General features: G+C 33.6%; 1 protein-coding gene across 1 annotated transcript; it reads right to left on the bottom strand.

Moving 5' to 3' along the window:
• Positions 1-8,169: 8,169 nt before the first annotated feature.
• On the bottom strand, positions 8,170-12,209 carry LOC113732961 (uncharacterized). The gene is made up of 3 exons (XM_027259032.2): positions 12,117-12,209; positions 11,741-12,027; positions 8,170-9,280 (listed from the first exon to the last, which is right to left on the bottom strand). The coding sequence occupies exons 2-3, from the start codon at positions 11,811-11,813 to the stop codon at positions 8,478-8,480; spliced, it is 876 nt and encodes a 291-aa protein (XP_027114833.1). The 5' UTR covers positions 11,814-12,027; positions 12,117-12,209; the 3' UTR covers positions 8,170-8,477.
• Between the last annotated feature and the right edge of the window lie 6,622 nt (positions 12,210-18,831).

Raw genomic sequence — 18,831 nt, 5'->3', positions numbered from 1 at the left:
TGTCCAGTTTTTTTTTTCCCATTTCATTTTATATATTTTTTACCATTTATCTGTTTCTATTTTATTTTATATCTTTTACCATTTATTTGTTTCTACTTGTTGAATGACAGTTTTTTCTTTTTATAACCATAAGCACTAACCAGCTGGAAGCATTTTTCTTTTTTTTTTTTTGCACTTTTTCCTCCATAGTTCTCTCATACAATCATTTTGTGGCTAGTTATTAATAATTGGATGTCTGTGAAAATTTTCAAGTGTAGTTTAAAGTTGTTTTATAATTTTGGAGGACAAGAATTTTGATTTTATATAGAAAATTAGTAGGAGTGAAGCAGTTTTGGTTTCATAGAGAAAAAAAAAAGGCAGCGATATAAAATGAAGCTATTGAGTGCTACAAATTGTGAGATCAATTTTATCCTCATGAAAAAGTGTTCTAATTGAACCATTAGTTATACTAAAAATGCTCGCGTTCATATCAGACAATTAATCCGTGAAGCCCTAATAATGTTTAATTAGCATATAGCTGCAACAGACAAGTTTTTCTTTGTCATCCAATTTAAACTTTCTGCTCAAAGTTTTGCTCGCCGTTCTTGTTTGGATTATGATTTTTCGCAGAAAATTTTTTGCATTTTTCGTGAACGCGTTTCTTAATCATCTTTTTACCTTATATAATTATATCAAATTGTTACAGGATATTTTTTTTACAAAAACTTGTAAAAATAGCAATCCAAACGGAATCTTTCTGTGAGTTTGTGATGTCTCACTGCAAACGTGCTGAGATGGACAACAATTTCACGGCCAATCATTGGCAAAAGTGTGCAAGCAAGCCTTTTGTTTTCGTGAACCTGAAAAATTGAATCGAGTGTTTAAGATTGGTAAAGGAAAAGTAATCTCGTTCTCAACTGTTTCCAATTGTGTTAAAGTTGAATTTAAAAAATCAAAATAAAAAAATCACCAAAATAGATGCCTATGATTTTTATTTTTTTTTAACTTGAAAAAACTAAAATCAGGATATGAAAACTAATTAAGAACACAAAAAAAGAATGACTTTTTCAAAATTAGAATCTAAAATCAGATTTTGAAAATTAGTTGATAACAAGGCCTAAATCTCTTTTGCTAAAATATTGAGGATCAGTTTACCTCAATCAATGAATCAAAGATTCAAAATGTTCTTATAGTAGCAAGTTAAGGGTACTTCTCTTAAGGTGTCAAATGCCCACAAATTAAAGAATCATAAATGACCTTTAGCCTGATAATGCAAAGGTTAATTATGCAAGGGATTTCTCTAATGAATGTTTGATGAACACCAGTCAATACCCATAATTTACTAGTAGTTTATTGTTTAGAATACTTATATCCACATTTATCGCCCCTCTTATATCTAGACACTTTCATGATCAAATTTCAATTAAAGTAAAGGATTTTTCTAACAATGTTGGAAAAACACTGTAAATATTTATTGTTCAGGATACTTACATTCACATTTGTTGTCCCTCTTACATCTAGACTCTCATAATCTACCACTAGTTTGTTGTTTTCATAAAACTATCTAGTGCTTGGCTATCCCCAACCAATGGCCTTGTTTGGAACCCAAATTTTAAATGCCAAATTTGTCTGCTACAAGTTTTTTAAAAATTTTAGTTACAGTAATTTCAAAAATTTTTTAAGGTTTTTAAACTATACACTTCAAAATATTCAAAAATTTACACATTTCAAAAATTTTTTAAAAAACTTCAACAGCAAACTATAATAAAATTTTAGACAAACTCCAAAAAAACGCACCTTCCAGACAGGGCTGATAGTTTAGACAAATTTTTGTACAAAGCCTTCAAAGAATACCTACTATATCGAAAGACTACTTCCCCACCTAGATCATGTCAATGATTTGTTCGATACTACTCCATCATGTCCGTGTACAGTGATTTGTTCGATATTACTCCATGATGTCCATATATGGTGCATTATTTTATTTCCATCTAGGGCAGCCATTGCTGTTTGCTGTCTGCTGCATCGATCAACTCAACAAAACCAAGCCGAACTGTTGCAGTACTGGCGTTATTGTGACGACATCTCTGGGTACAACGGAATAATTGAGTGGCAGCTGCTTGTCACCACATGGAATAATAGTTTAATTTCACTTTCCCTTGTGCTTATGATTACAAGAACCAAAGTTTCCTTGAGAATGTCTTGAACAACTTCTGATAAATTAAGAATGAAACCCTACAAAACTGGTGATTCTCAGAGGAGCTTGAGAGGATACGTTAGGTAGGACCTTATGTTTTGCAAATATTCCTACATATTTTACTCGGCAATAAGGTCCATAATCATCCCGTTTATAGAAAATTATTTAAAATATTTTTTTTTTGTGTCTGATTGACATTTCCTGTGATACATGTAACGTGAAAAGGCCACTGACTACAAACATATCTAGTTGGAATAAAAATTTTCTTCTGCGCAATGAGTGATTCACACAGAGCCTCATTTTGCCCTTCTAAATTTGTTTCACTAAAAGTGGTTGGATTCTAGCTAAAACCGTTCATCTGAAGTAAGAATATTGTACATGATGTGCATTACCACGAATAATCTCATCCATTAGAGTTATGGTTTTCTCCTCCTTATAATTTTTTTCCCTGCTTTTTCCACCCATTGGTGCATGCCAATTATGATTAACTCCTCAATTTGCAGAGTTACGACAAAGAAGCACACATAAGCACACGATCCATCATATCAAGTTTTCATGGGCGAAGGCCCCATATTTGCACACATGAAGGTTAGAATTCTTTAGAGATAGACTCTTGAGGATGACTGTCTCTTAGTTGCCTTTTTAAAATATTTCTATTATGCCAGCAAACAAATCCTGTCCTTTATAAGAGTTGAATGGCCACCCCTCCCTCAAATGAGCTTTTACTATTATTGTGTTGACAACTTATAGCGTGAGTTGAAACTTGAGAATGAGAACTACTTCTTTCGGTCCGAGAAAATTCGGCTTGGTTAGATGCCATTGATGCTTTTTCTGAGTTCTCTTCTTTGCCTTTTCACCTTCTACGGTGCAAATAAGAGATGAGGTCTTCGCCTTTGGCTTTTTGATAGTGCTAGTTATCAATTGGACCGCAATGCATCTAGAAAGATTTTCTTTATGGTATTCAAAGTTTCCAAATTCAAGTACTTATGGTGGGCATTTACTTTTTCTTTGTCATTTCAACGGTAATGAGAGCATATGAATATTTTGAAAACCAGACTGAACCGTTTTTTTGCCGCATCCCTCCCCACTTTCAATTGTCAAGTACAGAATTCGAACTTTGAATCTGATTGAAAAAAAACATTACCATTTGTCCGGACTGATTTGATCGAATTTATGATTAATATATAGCCTAAGATAATATTTAGGGTTTGAGTGTTTCTTTTTAATATTTAGCTATGATTATGCTGGAACAGCGCTTGCAGGGGAAAGCAAACCCAAGAAGACAGAAAAATAATAATTCTTTGTGTCATAGTAGCTTCGTAAGAAAAACAAGACAAGAGGACAAAAACAAAAAAAAAGAATAAGTAGGTGTCATAAGAAATTTGTAAGCACAAGAATTTAGACGACAACATCTCTCAATCATATCAATTTTCTAGTTGAAATGAAAACCATTCTTGGACTCATTTTAGTGCATGAAAAGATGTCAATAACAGTCCAATTTCCTCACAACTTCTTTTTTTATCCCTCTCCTTTCACTAAATCAATGATCTAAAACGTCCAACAAATTATACAACTGCCAAAAATTAACCAAGCAGAAAATTATGGGCAGTTGTCTTTAAGACTTCCAATCCACATTAGCATAAAGATTTAGACTTCAAAATTCAGAAATGCATTTGCTGTTTGTGGTCAAATGCTAAGCAATATAGCTTTGCATCCCAGAAAAGGTTCCCCTTTTTCGTGACACTTGTGGCTACTCGACGAAGAGTTTTGAACACCTTTGTCTACTTTGGCTTCATTTCAATGGTTGGAGAGTTGGACAAGTTGAATAGCCATTGATGCTTTGGAACTTTCTTTCACATACTGGCCAACACTATCAACGAAAACAGTGGTCAAAACTTGGAATTGTCTCTTCATCGATCGTTCTGAAATTATTACAACAAAGAAATCTCTCCAAGAAATTGTTTGGAAACTTTTACATAATCAAAAATACAGAATCTGGAAGTCTTCAGGTAAAGCCTTAAAGTCACCATAATGACTATATGTTCTTTATAAGTCACCAAAAAAAAAAAAGTGTTGACAGTTAGAAACCTTTATGTGAATTGTTCGGCTTAGAACAGAGCAAAATCAATGGTCCCTATGTATTAACTTTTGAAAGCAAATCAGAACATGCATCTGTCTACTGTCCCTATGTGAGCTCTTGCAGGCTAGTCCCTTGATGTTCTCAAAGTTTTATTCAATCAATGGCGCCAATAGCCACATAGTTTGCAGCAAGTTTATGAGAAGGGGTTGCAATACAATCAACCCGTTGTATCAGCTTTAGATCACCTTTTTTTTAACCAGGAAATGGAGAGATTTAAGAAGTGGAGAGGAAAAAAATGAAATATTTGAATCTAAAATTTTTAATTCTAGATTTGTTAATTTTAACAACTAAATCAAGACCTCCTGGAAAGCTTTAAATCACTTGGTTTGGTTCCATTAAGTGCCTTTTTTTCTTTTGTTTTGTTTTCATCTTTTCCATTTTTTCTCCCGAATCTCTTAATCGTCTTGATTTTTCATGTACATCCACCGTACCATTGACTAGACATGTCAATGGGTAGGATGTAGGTCAGATCTTTTGATTTAGATCCAAACCCATTAAATTTAGATAGATCTATGCTCAAAACTAACTGTTATAGATCTGAAAAAGTAAGTCTAGACCTATATCCTCATCGATTTGGATATCCAATGGATATCCGTTATATTTTTTGAAATACTAAAGTAAAAATATATTTAAAATATATAGTTCAACAATAATATAAATAGCATTCAATTTTTATTTTCAAATAATAAAATTAATATTCAAGAAACTATTATGAACTCAAAAAAAAACTATTATCGAATAGTTCTATTTATTTTTAAAGTTTCAATTGTAACCACGCCCAATCTTTTATTTGTTTGCTTTACTTTTCTCCTTTTTCTAAAAAAATTTGTATCAATTACAATAACAACTAGGATTAACTTGAAAACTGAAAACAATCATGAAACTTTACTATATTCGATCCAATAACCATAAAATATTAGATTATTTTATAAATTTACTAATATACATGTGTGTGTATGTGTGCATATCTATACACATATGTGAATCTGGGTAGGGTTTGATACGTGTATTGGTTTGGGTATGAATATCTTATAGAGTCTTGATTTGAGTAGGGTCTAAGTTTGAGAAACTAATTCTAAACTCTATCTAAATATCTTGGGTCTCGGTTAAATTTCAATTTACCTACCAAAGTTTTTAAAATATACAAGAGTACTTTTGCACATCTTCTCCTTAACCTTACTTCCGCCAATGCACCGTTCGAAACAATTAGAATGACATGGGTTTAGCAAGCAAGCCAATTAATTACGTTCAAACTCAAACAATTCATTCTTGAGTAAATGCCAATTGAACAATAAGTTGACCAAAAACGTTCCTAATTAAAAAAATCAAACAACATATACTAATATCCTCTGATTCTCCATAGATTTTTGTGCATAAACACGCAATCTTCAATCAACTCTCCAAAATCTCAACTGGTAAGCAAAAGCCACGTATGATGAATAACAATTGATTACGTTAAAAACTTAATCAGAATATAGAACAAATTATCTAAGACAAAATATAAGCAGTCGCTAGGACATTAGTGCCATTACTTCTTTGCATCCTCCTCCTTGCATTTGCATTTTTCCATGAAATGAAATTGTTAGGATAATTAATCCAAGCTTCCTAATAGTTGTTGTTTCTTCTTTTAAAATTAGACGTTCAAGTATAGTCCAATTTTAACAGCTTACTTGTTTAAGATATAGAAGAGTTATTTGATAATTTCATTTCTTAGTAGCTTCCTAATTACCAAGTCATGGGAGTGTGTTAGTATTATATTCAGTTGAGAACAATGGGCGAAAATTTTTTACAGAGTTCTGATTGCTGTAAAAATAATCTCAGTGTACTTTATGTATTTATGATTATCAAACTCCTCTTTTTTCACACACACATATATACATATGTATATATATATATATATATATATATATATATATATATATATATATATCAAATAGGTCCAATTATGAGTTCCCCTTGTAATCATGCAACTTGAACTTGCCGAGCTATATAGCGACTGAAAGGCACCACTCGCCTATTAGGCTTTAGCCCAAGTCTGATTCAAGAAAATTTGAAGGCGAAATTGTGTCGAACTTTTTGGACAATTATCAGGCACATCAATCAGAACGTTTGACTGTGGCCATCCGCCTTTTATTGCTTGTTGTTTTCAGTGGAAAAGAAGCAAAACTTTGCTTTCATGCGTCTGCGATTATCAAACTTCTCTTCTTTCTTCTGCATATTTTTATGTGTCAAATATATTTTCGCTATATGTACGTTTTAGCCCCTACAAAAGCTTGATAAGAGGCAGAAATAGGCCAAATTATTAGGTTGCTGGTTTCACTCGTCAGCAAGGGACCCGGGGCTGGAACGGTTGTCAGTGCAACCGTTCCGGAAGCTTGTGTGCAAAATGCATACGATGTAACATCATTTGTACACGATATAACACTAGAACAACAGCGAGTAACACTAGAACAACATTTTATGGGTCCCACGCATATTTAAATCTGGACCATACAAATTTTGTTGGCCAAATCTTGGCCATTAACTGGCCCCTTTTCCGTCAGGAAGCAACTTGCCTTAGCTAGCTAGCGGCTGAAAGGCACAACTCGACTATTAGGCATTAGCCCAAGTCTAATTCAAGAAAATTATGGTGCAGTTATCAGGGCACACCATTCAAAAGCATTAGATTGGGGGGCCATCCGCCATTTATTGCATGTTGCTTTCAGTGAAGTCAAATTCATCACGGCCATCTAAAAAGATGTACAGAAGGGTGGCTACCACAGCACGACAACAGGTGTCCTGTTGAATCCGATAAGCAAAATTTTTCAGATCATACCTGTTCTTTTCAGCAGTTCAGACGTGTCTGCCTACCAATATGTCTCCATTCATCATCCTTGTTCTAAGAAATTCACTGCACAGTAGCAATGGTGGTGTTTCGGGATCACTGACATGGGAAGTGTTCTTCTGTTGGCATTTCTTGTTTGCTTCGCTACAGTTGAGGGGATCATGTTGAGTGCTGCTCATTTCGTTCAAGCAATTTCCAGCAGTGATTGGCACTGATGCAGTCAAGAATAAAGACATTTCACAATTAGAGCAGTGATTTTGGGAGGTTCAATCTATACACTAGCAAGTTTTCAATCCTTGGCATTCTCCTTAAAAGAAAAGAGGGGATGAGGGAAAATGAAAAAGATAAATTATGCCAATTGAACTTAAGCTTGAATCATGTTGTTCCATCTGAAAGTGTTTAGCAACCTTCTAATTTAGTCCATGACAGTTTTCCTTTATTTACAAGTCATTCTTTGCTTGGCAATCTTTTCGAAGTTGAAACAACAGCAAACACCTTCAAGTTAAAAAGAAATCATCCAAGACTTATGTTACTAACAGGCAACTTTTCTATGTCAATTTAGCTGCACAAATTCTGAGTGAGTACTTAACATAGCACCGTCAGTAGCAACAAGGAGCAATCGCGAAAATCTGCAAAGCAGCCAAGCTATGCTTTTATGGTTTCTTGATCTAGTGAGAATACCTCCTCAATCACAACGAATTTGTAACTGCAGTTCTGTCAAGGAAGAGTTCATCATGGTTAATGTGAGGCCAGAATCCAAACCCAACGCATTCTCAGGCACCAATCCAACAGGGTACTGGAAGTCCACATCATAAAGAAAAATTTTTGAACCAATAGCTAAAGAAGTGCATGTATTTGTAAATGTTCCTAGACCAGGAACCAGACATTCCATGCTCACCAAACAGGTCCAATTAGTTGCCCATTTGCTTGTAGACGTCAAAGAACTAACAAGAATTCCAAAAACATACATACACCTTCATGTTCTGACACATAGGGTCAAGGTTAACTGTACAACCTAATTAAAATCCATTAGCACTTAATAATTAGATCTCAAATATTATTGATGTTTTTCTGTTATCAGATACAACTAAAACATGCAATCCATACTATTTAAACCCAGTCTACAGGGTAAATACAAATCATTCCTCTGTTTTTCTTGCTATGCAGGATGGCATCCTCCACATGAAATTACCCCAAAATTAAAACCTGGAACATATTACACTAAGTTGATTTCTGTACAAACAAGAATGGAAAACAATGTGCTTGCATCTACAACTGACGAACATTGCCACTTCCAGACGGCCAAATATGTTTGTATGGTTTTGCATTAACCTACATCATAAATCTTCATGAAATTCCAAGTTCCCATGATCAGAAGCCTCGTATACATTGGAGTCTTCTGTAGCTTCAGAGCTCATATATGTTGGTGTTTCTGAAATTGATGATTCTTCTGCTGCTTCAAAACTGATTCGAGAGTCCTCATCTGTTGGTGTTTCAGAAACAAGTGATTCTTCGGGAGCTTCAGAACTGCCAAAAGCAGCACTCTGGTAAACTTCGTCGGCAGTATGATCAATAATTTTATTTTCCACGAACTGAGACACCTGAAGCAAGTAGTGCACTCCATTGACAACATCGTACACCATCAACCCAATCCTTCCCCCAACCCAACTACCCAAATGGCTTCCTACAAGATAGCCAAACCTCCCGAACCTCTCCTCTCCAATAAAGCCAACTGAATAGGTGCCAAACAAGGTTCCAGTGCCCCTGAGGAATCCTTCCGTCATGGTACCGCCGAAGTAAAGCGCTTCAAAAAAATCCCATCCTGAAGAAATTATAGGACCTATTATGCGCTTTGCTTGTCGAGTTGCCAGTTTTGCAGCTTTAGCTCCCTCTTTCTGGACAAGCTTGGCTGCGTCTTTGGCAACCAGACCTTGTGCGAGCGCGTCACCTAGAGCACTCTCAATTGCTTGATTCCTTGCTCTTTCAACATGAAGAGATCTGACGTTGTAAGAGTAGAGCTTCACACCCTCCTTTACTAAACATGCAAGGGTTCCAGTGCTCCCATCAAAACAATTCAAGAAGGTAAACTCCCCACTCTTGGAAGCAGCTTCTTGACCAACCAGCTCACGGCATTTTTCAGCTGCAAAACAGCACATCATTAAGAACATTTTTGGAAATAATAGAATTGGAAAGGAAAACAAGAGTTTACGAAACAAATGACTCAATAATCTAGCTAATAACACCGAAGTATGTATTTATGTTAATGTACAGTTTCAAGCATTTATTAAAGTTTAAATTCAATCTTCTTTGAACACAAGTGCTCTGTCAAAAAATAAGAAACTCAAGTTACCTTTATGTCTCTGTTTGTCTGGCATGTTTGTCTGTAAAGTTTGAAACTAAGACTAATGGACATCACTGATGGTGGATTTTTCTTACGATGGTATTAGTGACAGACAGTAGGAAGACCTGCACCTATGTCTGTCATCACAAATATAGATGGCATATAATTCAAATGTGCATGTCTAACTAACATTCACATGAAGAATGTGTTTCCAAAACTCACATCAAGTTTCTTGGAGTAAATAACTAAGTCTAAATAGTTCTTCATATGCTGATGTACAAAATCTTCAAATGCCAACAAAGAGACAGCTGGAGGAGTACCCACAAGAAAGAACCATGCAAGAAAAGCGAAAAATTTGATAAATGGATGCAAAAAAGCAGAAAATGTGAATTGAGAAGTAAAACCACCGAGCAAAAGCAAAAAATATGATAAATGGATGCAAAAAGACAGTTTCAAGCATTTATTAAAGTTTCAATTCAATCTTGTTCGAATCGAAGACAAGTGCTCCGACAAAAAATAAGAATCTCAAGTCAGCTTTATGTCTCTCTCTGCTTGTGTGACACGTATGTCTGTAACATTTGAAGCTAAGACTAATGGACATCATTGATGGTGGCTTTTTCTTACGATGGTATTAGTGACAGACAGTGGGAAGACCTGCATCTATGTCTGTCGTCACAAATAAAGATGGCACATAATTGAAATTTGTATGTCTAACTAGCATTCACATGAAGAATATGTTTCCAAAACTTGTGTCAAGTTTAAGTTTAAATAGTTCTTCATATGCTGATGTCCAGAATCTTCAAATTGCCACGGTTTTCCTATTCCTTTTTATTGAAGAATGTTACGGCAAATGCCAACAAAAAGACAGCTGCAGGAGTACCCACAAGAAAGAACCATGAAAGAAAAGCAAAAAATACGATAAATGGATGCAAAAAAGAAGAAAATGTGACTTGAGAAGAAAAACCTCCGAGCAAAAGTGCAATCACTTTATACACATGATTGTGGGATATACCACATTAAAGGATAGAAAGATGGGTAAATATCTCTAGACTGCTGTTAGTTTTTTAGACATTTAATCAGCAGCTCCAGTTTAGATACAAAGCTTCTCAGATAATGCTAAACCACTATAAGTAGACAGATATGGAGTGGTAAACTGCGCATTGTGGTGGCAGGAGATGTTTAATAAGTCCATTCATACTTTAAGCACCTTTAGAATATGCTCTTCAAAACTGAAGCATGTAAGATAACAGGAATTCCTGTGCCGTAAAGTTCCATGATATAAGATGGACATCAATTTCTATTACTTTCATGAACACTACTTATGTACTAATCATAAATCATTATCTATATAAGGATCTTTAGTTATCAATAGAGAAACTCTCAAAAGTGATATGAAATATGAACTCTTCTATTTATCAAGTGTAAGCACTTACACTTGCTACCAGATTTTGAGCTTTCAATGTAAGCTCCAAGTAAACTTATTTCATCAAACCACACACTAAGGCTGTCTAAATTCCACAACACCACCCCCCCCCCCCCCCCCCCCCCCCCAAAAAAAAAAAAAAACACACACACACAAATACCCCCAAAAGAAGGGGGTGGGCGAAGGCATGGCACAACAGACCTAAACATGGTACCACCCATCAACTATTTTTATCACCATGAAGACCACATCAACCAATTTCTAGAAACCTAAAAATGTGAGAAATATTCACAAGCACAAATACCATAAAAATGGAGTAACTCATTCTAATCAAACAGTCTAGTCTTCACTTAACTAAATACCGAGGCCCCGTACTTAGGAGGCAAAAAAACAAAATCAGGTGGTAGATTACTACTAGAAGCACAAATTAAATACTACATCAGTTTCAACATAACTAAATAGATCAGTCATATAATATCATTCATTTTACAAAACTAAATGCACGCTATATGATTTCTCCAAAGACAATATAATTCCAAAGCAAGAATTTAATGACTATAAAGATTAAAAAAGAACATAAATATGCCAATAGGCCAACAATTACTAGTCACAAAGGCCACTCCATTCAAGATCAGTATATGTGCAAATTAATGGCCAATAAACATTTGATTAGCAAGGTAAACAGCAAATTCGCAACTGCACTTTTTAATCCCAAGACAATTTTTTTACCTTTCTTTCAGCATGGTAACTATTAAATTTTAAAAAAAAAAACTGAAATGAAAACTGAAAAACTGGTATCTTGTTGGAGATGTGGATAATGGTAGTAAAAATATTACCACCGATACTGAGAGCAATGACGCCAACCAAGAAGAGCAGAAAATGAACTCTTTTTTTCTCCAGAATCGTCATGCTACTTGGGTTTTGCTTCTATTGATCTGGGCTTTTCTTAAAATCAGAAACTTTGACGTGATCAGAAAATTCTTCTGCTAGCACTACCTACAAAATCTGCTAAATTTTCGCAGGGGTTGATTCCACAGGGGGAATCCAAGAGGTAGAGAGGGACTTGAAGACTTCCGCAACGTGTCTGAATGATCCGTGGAAAGTCAAGAATCTTTTGGATTTCCTGTTCAAGTAAGGAATAATCAATTAATTTTTTTTAAAAAAAGTCAAGGCATAAGGATAAAGGAGCAGAGAAAATAGGCAGTAATTAACTGGATTTGGGCCCCTAACAATTGCAGACAAAGAGGCGGTTAACTGCGTCAAGTCCAGTCCAGTTCAAGATTAATGTAGTCAGTTGCAACCATAGACCCAATGAGAAAGCAAACTATCAATTAGTTTCTCATTTTTATTCTGATATTTACTATGCAAAAAAATTTTGAGTGCCATTTAATATGGAGTTCATTATTTATACCAGTGGTTGAACCATATCCGATATGTGTGCAATTCAAAAGATATCAAAAAAAGATTAGTGTTATTTTTTTTTGTTGGAAAGTAGTAGTTTAAAATAGTTTGATTGTTTTGGTATTTTAGAGAAGTGATAGTTTTTTGTTCGGGAAATAGTAGTTAATTCAAGATGTGGAATAGTTGCAGGGAGGTAAATAGTTAAAATAATGTAATTGTCTTTAAAAATAAGGGTAAATTAAGCGATACGTTAAATGACATAATTTGTTTACATATAAACCTTTCCCTTCCGCTATGATAATAGATTAAGCGACATCAATCAATTTCATGATAGTGTAAAGTTGTTAATTTTGAGTAAGAGTTGTTAAATGGGTTTTTTGATAGTAGTCAAAAATACGAGAGAAAATATGAGAATTCAAGAAATAGGACTGTCGATTGAGTCGGGCCAACTCAAGATCGGTTCGTTTTGGCCCAAAAAAGTCTTTGAGCCTAATCTTTAATTGGGTCGGATAGAATTTGGACCTAATATTAGACCCAAACTAAATATGGGTCGAATTTGGTCTACACTAGGGTCAGACCCAATTAAAGCTCGGCCCATATATGAGTATAATTATATATATAATAATATCTATAATTTATAGTTATACATATTATGACATAAAATGTTAATAATTTATGTAAATTTGTATTAATTCATAATTATAAAATATATATTATATATATAATTATGTATTTAAATATAAGTTTGGGCTAAACCCGATTTGAGTTCGAAACTCATATAATAGTGTTTGTTGAATTTGAACCTTTTAATATGATCCTGAAACTCGAAAAACCGAAATCCAAAATTTCATATAATTTGTGAGTCGAACTTAGACTTGCTAAATCCCAACTTAAAAAACCCAATTGACACCCCTATCGAGAAACCATATATGCTTCTTCTTGTTTAGAAAGGGATGTGGATTTAGACCTAGTTTTTTTTAATTTTTTTACCTTTACATTTAGGTCTACCAATTCAATCAAAATGATTGTAGCTCGATATATAATTTTTTGATGTAATTGTAATGAGAATTGAGAAATAAAAAGAGAGATGATTTCATTTTACTTTATGAAAAACGGAACACATTTTTATGTGTTATTTTCACCTCATCTTTTTTCAGAATTGGAGAGTTTTTTCCTTTTTCCTCCTTTTAATACTTTTCCTTGCTAGAGGCGATTTGTATATTTCAACATTTAGAATGGCACTTAGAAGTTTTAATTGTAGTAAGGGAATCTTTGACAGCTTAAGAATGCCACTTACGAGTTTTAGGAGGGTCGGCTTGAACGGTAAGAAAGTAGAGATTGTAAGTAGAAGGTGATAAATTTAAGACCTCTCACTTATTTAAAAAAAAAAAGGCCATTAGTAAGGGAATCTCTGACAACTTTTAAAATAACAATGGCCATGCAAAGCCCTAGTTTGGAATTTGAAATGGAATGAACCAAGCCAAAAAAGTTCTCAACACGTATGCGGTTCCTTAGCACATGGATTATGAGTAAATTTCTAGGGCTGTTAAACGAACCGAGCTGTTTGGTAGCTCGGTTCGTTTCGATTCGTTTGTGTTCGTGAAAGACTCGTTCGAAACCTTAAACGAACCTAATTCAAACGAATTTTTTTGTTCGATTAATAATCGACTGAACACGAGCATGTTCGCGAGTTTTAACGAACGTTCACAAACATGGACATAATTATCATTTGACAAATTTTAGGGTTAATTTTATGGCTAGACTTTTATATTTGGAGGGCAAATTGCTTTGTTTTATTTGTTGTTTTTATGTTAATGTTAGTTATATAGTTAATGACTAATAGAATTTAGTCACTTAGTGCTTTAATTGTTTTTGAGAATGATTAATGATTTGTATGGCATATTTAAGGTTTAAAATAATTTGGATTCGAGCATTTCAAGCATGTTCGCGAACGGCTCGTTTATGTTAAACGAGTCGAACACGAACTCGAACTCGAACTCGAACATGAACTTTGCTTAACGAGCCGAACACGAATACAGGTTTGGAGTTTGAAAATTAACGAATGAACACGAATGTTGTTCGAATCACTCAATGAATAGAGCTCAAACATGAGATACTCTATTCGATTTGACTCATTTACAGCTCTAAATTTCTCTAAACTAGAAGATGTAATTAAACACCACCTTTTATATATTATTAGAAGCCCTTGATAGGGAAATTAATAAAAAAGCTGGATTATTTATAAGCTTCTTTTAGGGGGAGAGAGTGTAAATGAGTGGTCTCAGATTCAAGACCTCCCACAAACACTAAAAGAAAAGTTTTTTTTTTTTAAAATTTTGTATATGAAAGGTTTTGAACTCAGGATCTCCTATTTACAATCTCTCACCTTACCATCTAATCCAACACAATCCACGCCTATTAGCTTCATTTATTTGCCAATAACGAGACTGCAAAGGCCGAGCGGCAGTTTTGATTTTGATAGTTTGAAATCGTCTACAAGGCATTAGAGTACGTTCTATCCATAGAAAATGAAGGGCACCTGATTTATTTATGTTCTTATTTTTAATTTGTTGACAACATTTGACAAAATCGTCTGTTGTAAATTTTCCTTTTTTATACTTTGCCTTGAGATGAACTTTGAATGTTGAGGGGAAACAATAAGAAAAGCAATGGGTTTAAACTTGTTCATGCAAAAGAGGCACTACAAGTCACATAAAACATCAAAACTGAAAATTTGTAAACTAAATGAGCAGTTTTATTAGTTAGCAAATACTGCTAACTATCCTTAATTTAGCTGTGATACAGACCATAATAATAAGGTGCAAGCAGACAGCACATACACAAACTCAGCCACATCATTAGAAGATAAATTGGATGGTGGATTACATTCAACCTATCAGCAATTACAAGCTTGGCAGGGACACATACACAAGCAGTATATATAAAGACATGGACAAAGCCTAAATTTGTTGATGTCTGCTAGAGGGTTGAAAGTTTTACTTATGGCAGTAACATTACTAGTGGACTCGTTCGGGTTTGGATGACTTAGGTGGGAGAGTCTGATTTTTTCTGGAGATGCATTCCCAGTTTCTGCGATCTGCACAGGCACAGCTACACCTAAGTTGGACCAAATAGCAAAAATCAGGATAAGGGATGCTATGGTTAGGAGGGAGGATTTGGCCATGGTGAAATTGAAGGTAGAAGGAAGTTGAGTTTTAGGGGTTGGATTGAGAGGAATTTATATTGGATTTCATGTGTGTGTTTCCATGGAAAATTAATAGCAAGTTTGATTCGACTTAATTTATGGTATTAAATGTATATTTTTCAGTATACAGCAAAAAAATTTTCGCATTTGGTGCAATTAATAAGATGATTTCTTACCATTCTTAAGTAATACATTATCCCCAGCGATATCTATCACTAGTATGAATCTCGTGCATATCTTTTTGCTTATGACAAATAAGGGAAGGATAAAGAAAGGTCAAAATAGAGGGGATGCTTTAAAACTAATAAAATAAAATACTATAATAGGAATTGAAATATTAGAGAAATGAGTAGAGAAATGGAGAATGATTTTCTTATTATTTCAACTAATATCAAAAGTAATCCCAAGAGGTGCCAAGGTACCTCTATATATAGGCACTATAAAATTAAAGGTACATCAACTTTATTAAACGCTCATTACTACAAGAACATGAATAATCTATGAAATAGTTCTTCCAATACATGAGTGGATTTATGGATTGAAACCGTTCATCCATTGTAACCCTTTATATAATGTAGCAATGAATTATGAATTAATTCCTTTGGAATCAATGAATTATGAATTAGTTCTCTTGAGAATACAAATGGACATCCACACTTTTAATTGTTTCATAACACTCCCCTTTGGATGTCTATTACACAAAGAATATGCCTCGTTAAAACCTTACTAGGAAAAAATCCATTTGGATAAAAATCCTAGTGAAGGAAAAATAGTACACTATTCCTGTGTATTAATTTCTTTCCCTGATACAAACATCATTTGAGATCTTTTAATCGTCGCATTTCAATATTTTTTACTAATTTCTCAAATGTTGGAGTCGGCAATGTTTTGGTAAATAAATCTGTCAAATTATTATCTGATAAGATTTGTTGCACATCAATTTCACCATTCTTTTGCAAATCATGAGTAAAAAAGAATTTTGGTGAAATATGTTTCGTCCTATCTCCTTTAATATATTCTCCTTTCAATTGAACTATACAAGTTGCATTATTTTCATATAATATAGTTGGAGAATTTTCTTTTTTGGAGGATAACCCACAACTCTTCCGGATGTAGCGGATCATTGATCTTAACCAAACACATTCTTGATTGGCCTCATGAATTGCTATTATTTCAGCATGATTCGATGGAATTGTGGTTAATTATTGTTTTGTAGATCGCCACGAAATAGTTGTACCTCCATATGTAAATAGATAACCATTTTGAGATCTTACTTTATGCAAGTCAGATAAATATCCAGCATCAGCATAACCAAGTAATTCAGGTTTGGATTTAGTTGAATAAAATAAACCAAGATCAATTGTTCCTTGGAGATAGTGAAAAATATGTTTAATACCATTCCAATGTCGTCTTGTGGGCAAGAAACTAAATTTTGCTAATAAATTCATTGCAAATGATATATCAGGTCTTGTACAATTAGCAAGATACATTAGTGCACCAATTGTACTGAGATATGGTACTTCAGGACCAAGTATTTCTTCATCTTTCTCTCGTAGTCTAAAAGGATCCTTATTAGGATCTAATGATTTGACGATCATTGGGGCACTTAATGTATGTGCCTTATCCATATAAAACCGCTTTAATACCTTCCGGGTATAAGCAGTTTAGTGGACAAAAATTTCACTTTTCAAATGCTCAATTTGTAAACTAAGACAGAATTTTGTTTATCCAAAATTTTTTATCTCAAATTTTTTCTTCAAATATTCAACACTATTTTGAATCTCTTCAGGAGTTCTAATCAGATTTAGATCATCAACATATATAGTAATTATCACAAAATTTGATCCATTTTTTTTGATAAAAATACATGGACATATTGGATCATTTGTATAATCTTCTTTAGTTAAAAATTCATTGAGGCGGTTATACCACATACGTCCAGATTGTTTAAATCCATACAAAGACCTTTGTAATTTAATAGAATAAATATTTTTAGAATTTGATTTGCATGTTTCATGCATGTTGAATCTTTCGGAAATTCTCATATAAATATCATTTTCAAGATTTTTATATTAATATACAGTAACGACGTCCATTAGACGCATATCTAGTTTTACATGTACTACAAAACTCACAGAATATCGAAATGTGATAGCATCCACTACAGGTGAATACGTTTCATCATAATCAAATACAAGCCTTTGTAAAAATTCTTGAGCTACTGGTTTTACACCTTCAGGTGTTTGAATTATAAGTCCAAAAACTTTTCTTTTAACCAATAAATCTAATTCAGATTAAATCGCATCTTTTCATTTTGGCCAATCATTTCTATACCGACATTTATCAACCGATCTAGATTCATGATTCTCATCAACTTCTATAATATCAAGTATTACATTTCATTAGGATCCAATTAAATTTTCTATAATTTCATTCTCTTCGGGAGTTGGCTCTTTAGGAGCAATCTTTTTAAGAGATTGAATTTTGTCATGACATTTATTTAATTTCCGAAAATATTTGAAATCAATTTATACCTTATTTAGGTAGGCCGACCTTAAATTTATTTGTAGCACTTGTACATATCCTTCAGGGATATCAATTTTAACCACAGTATTTCCTGCAGGAATAGTTGATTTAATGACTCTTCTGAAGTCGATAAATATATCTGACAATTGATTTGTAACTTTCAACAAATGAAAATTTTCTTGAACTTCTAGTTCACATTATTTTGTATGAGAATCGAGAAAATTCAATTTTTCAGATGATTTCCTTTCGGTTGATTTTTTCCTCCCCCTAATGTCGAGAGTCGTAGCTCATCAGAATAAATAAATCATTTAATAGATCACTCATTAATATTTTATGATATTTAATCGTAAAAGGTGATTCATACCCGACTTAAATTTTAAATTTTTTTGAAGCCATATATAATATAAAGTGGGTATGTATAAATTCTTGTCGGCTCTCAAATATTCTCACTTTTGTCAAATCATATATCCATTGGGATCAGTAAATTTCTGATTTACTGTAGGTGATGATTATAAATCAAATGAGAATGAAGGCAACTATATCGATAACCATTTCTCTTTCGAATGATTATTATGATATAATTAACTTTTATCTCACTTGATTCTAAAAATGATCTTTATTATTGTCTCATTTAGTATCTCAATTTGATATCCATTTCGATGGATATTCAAATTCAATAAATTATTCGAAACATGATAAAAAGTAGTGTTTTATTTATCATAAACTTTTCTCCTACATGGAGAAATATAGCAGTGGTTCTTCTGGAGTTTTCAATCATTAAAGCACTACTACTGA

This window comes from Coffea arabica, chromosome 2e (genome assembly GCF_036785885.1).
Source record: "Coffea arabica cultivar ET-39 chromosome 2e, Coffea Arabica ET-39 HiFi, whole genome shotgun sequence".
NCBI lineage: Eukaryota > Viridiplantae > Streptophyta > Magnoliopsida > Gentianales > Rubiaceae > Coffea > Coffea arabica.
This window is presented reverse-complemented; position numbering and strand designations above follow the sequence as displayed.

Bases quoted from the DNA above. Each gene is read 5' to 3' on its own strand.
- LOC113732961 (XM_027259032.2), bottom strand. From the start codon at position 11,813: ATGACGATTCTGGAGAAAAAAAGAGTTCATTTTCTGCTCTTCTTGGTT. The intron at 9,281-11,740 runs GTAATATTTTTA...GCTGTTTTGCAG, and splicing joins CATTGCTCTCAGTATCGGTG to CTGAAAAATGCCGTGAGCTG.